The sequence below is a fragment of the Pistacia vera genome, unplaced genomic scaffold (genome assembly GCF_008641045.1).
Source record: "Pistacia vera cultivar Batoury unplaced genomic scaffold, PisVer_v2 Contig32, whole genome shotgun sequence".
NCBI classification, from domain to species: domain Eukaryota; kingdom Viridiplantae; phylum Streptophyta; class Magnoliopsida; order Sapindales; family Anacardiaceae; genus Pistacia; species Pistacia vera.
In genome coordinates, this window is record NW_022196135.1 from 632,588 (window position 1) to 633,761 (window position 1,174).

At 35.6% G+C, this 1,174-nt stretch overlaps 1 protein-coding gene across 1 annotated transcript; it reads left to right on the top strand.

Annotated features, from left to right (window-relative positions):
- LOC116136797 lies at positions 1 to 402 on the top strand. The gene has a single exon (XM_031422467.1). It carries the CDS (start codon positions 1 to 3, stop codon positions 400 to 402), a length of 402 nt encoding a protein of 133 aa, XP_031278327.1.
- Positions 403 to 1,174: the final 772 nt, after the last annotated feature.

Below are 1,174 nucleotides of genomic sequence, written 5' to 3' on the forward strand. Positions count from 1 at the left end.
ATGGTTTATGGTAAACCATGTCACCTTCCCGTTGAATTAGAGCATAGAGCCTATTGGGCAATTAAGCAATGCAATATGAAACTAGACGCAGCGGGAGAACAACGAAAATTGCAATTGAATGAACTTGAGGAGATACGGAATGAAGCTTATGAAAGTTCACGCATTTACAAGGACAAAACAAAGGCCTTCCATGATAAAATGATCCAGCGAAAGCATTTTGAAGCTGGACAAAAAGTTTTTCTATTCCATTCACGTCTTAAACTTTTTCCCGATAAGTTACGTTCCCGTTGGGTTGGTCCTTTTGTGATTACTAATGTTTTTCCCAATGGTGCAGTGGAAATTAAGAGCATGAAGACCAGGAAAGACTTCAAGGTCAATGGCCATCGTCTAAAGCCATACTAAAAGCCATTCATGGAACAATTGGATGAAGTACCTCTCCATGAACCAACGAACATGGAAGGTAAGCAAAGAACAATGTCAGGCTAACGACGTTAAACAAAGCGCTACATGGGAGGCAACGCATTGAGTTGTGTTAGTTTTCGTTTTTCCTAATGATTTTTGTTTAATACCGATTAATAGAACAATGAGGACATTGCCTAATTGAGGTTGGGGGTGGGACATAGAAATATTAATTCTTTGGTATGTCTAAGTATGTGTTTATATTTGTGTGTTTGCATTTGTTGTTGCTGTAGTTTGTTTTAGTGTTTGCATGTTTTTAGGATTAATTTTTTTTAGTTTTTCGGATTAATTTATGTGTCAATGATATGATTATAATTGTGATAACATGTGATGTTTAGAAGATGTTAAATGTTGCTTAGGTTTAGGGGTAATTTTGAATAATTAGTTTCATCTAGTTTGAGACTCTCATGCTATGTGGTATGATTTGGTTGGTTAGTCTTAAGGCTTAGTGATGTTTGTTATGTATGAATTTTCATAGACATTTTTGTGATCTCAACAAATTCTAGAACTCACTTGATAACTACTTGAGGCGAAATCCTAGAATGCACATTACTTAGGATATGATTTAGGCTATCTTTGGATCGTTTGAGCCTTTCAAGCCAACCCTTTATTTAAATTATCGCTAGTTACCCCTTTGAGCCATTATTAAACACATTTAGCCTTGATTTTCTTTCATGTAACCTACATTAACCCACCATTATTTTGAGCCAAAAAC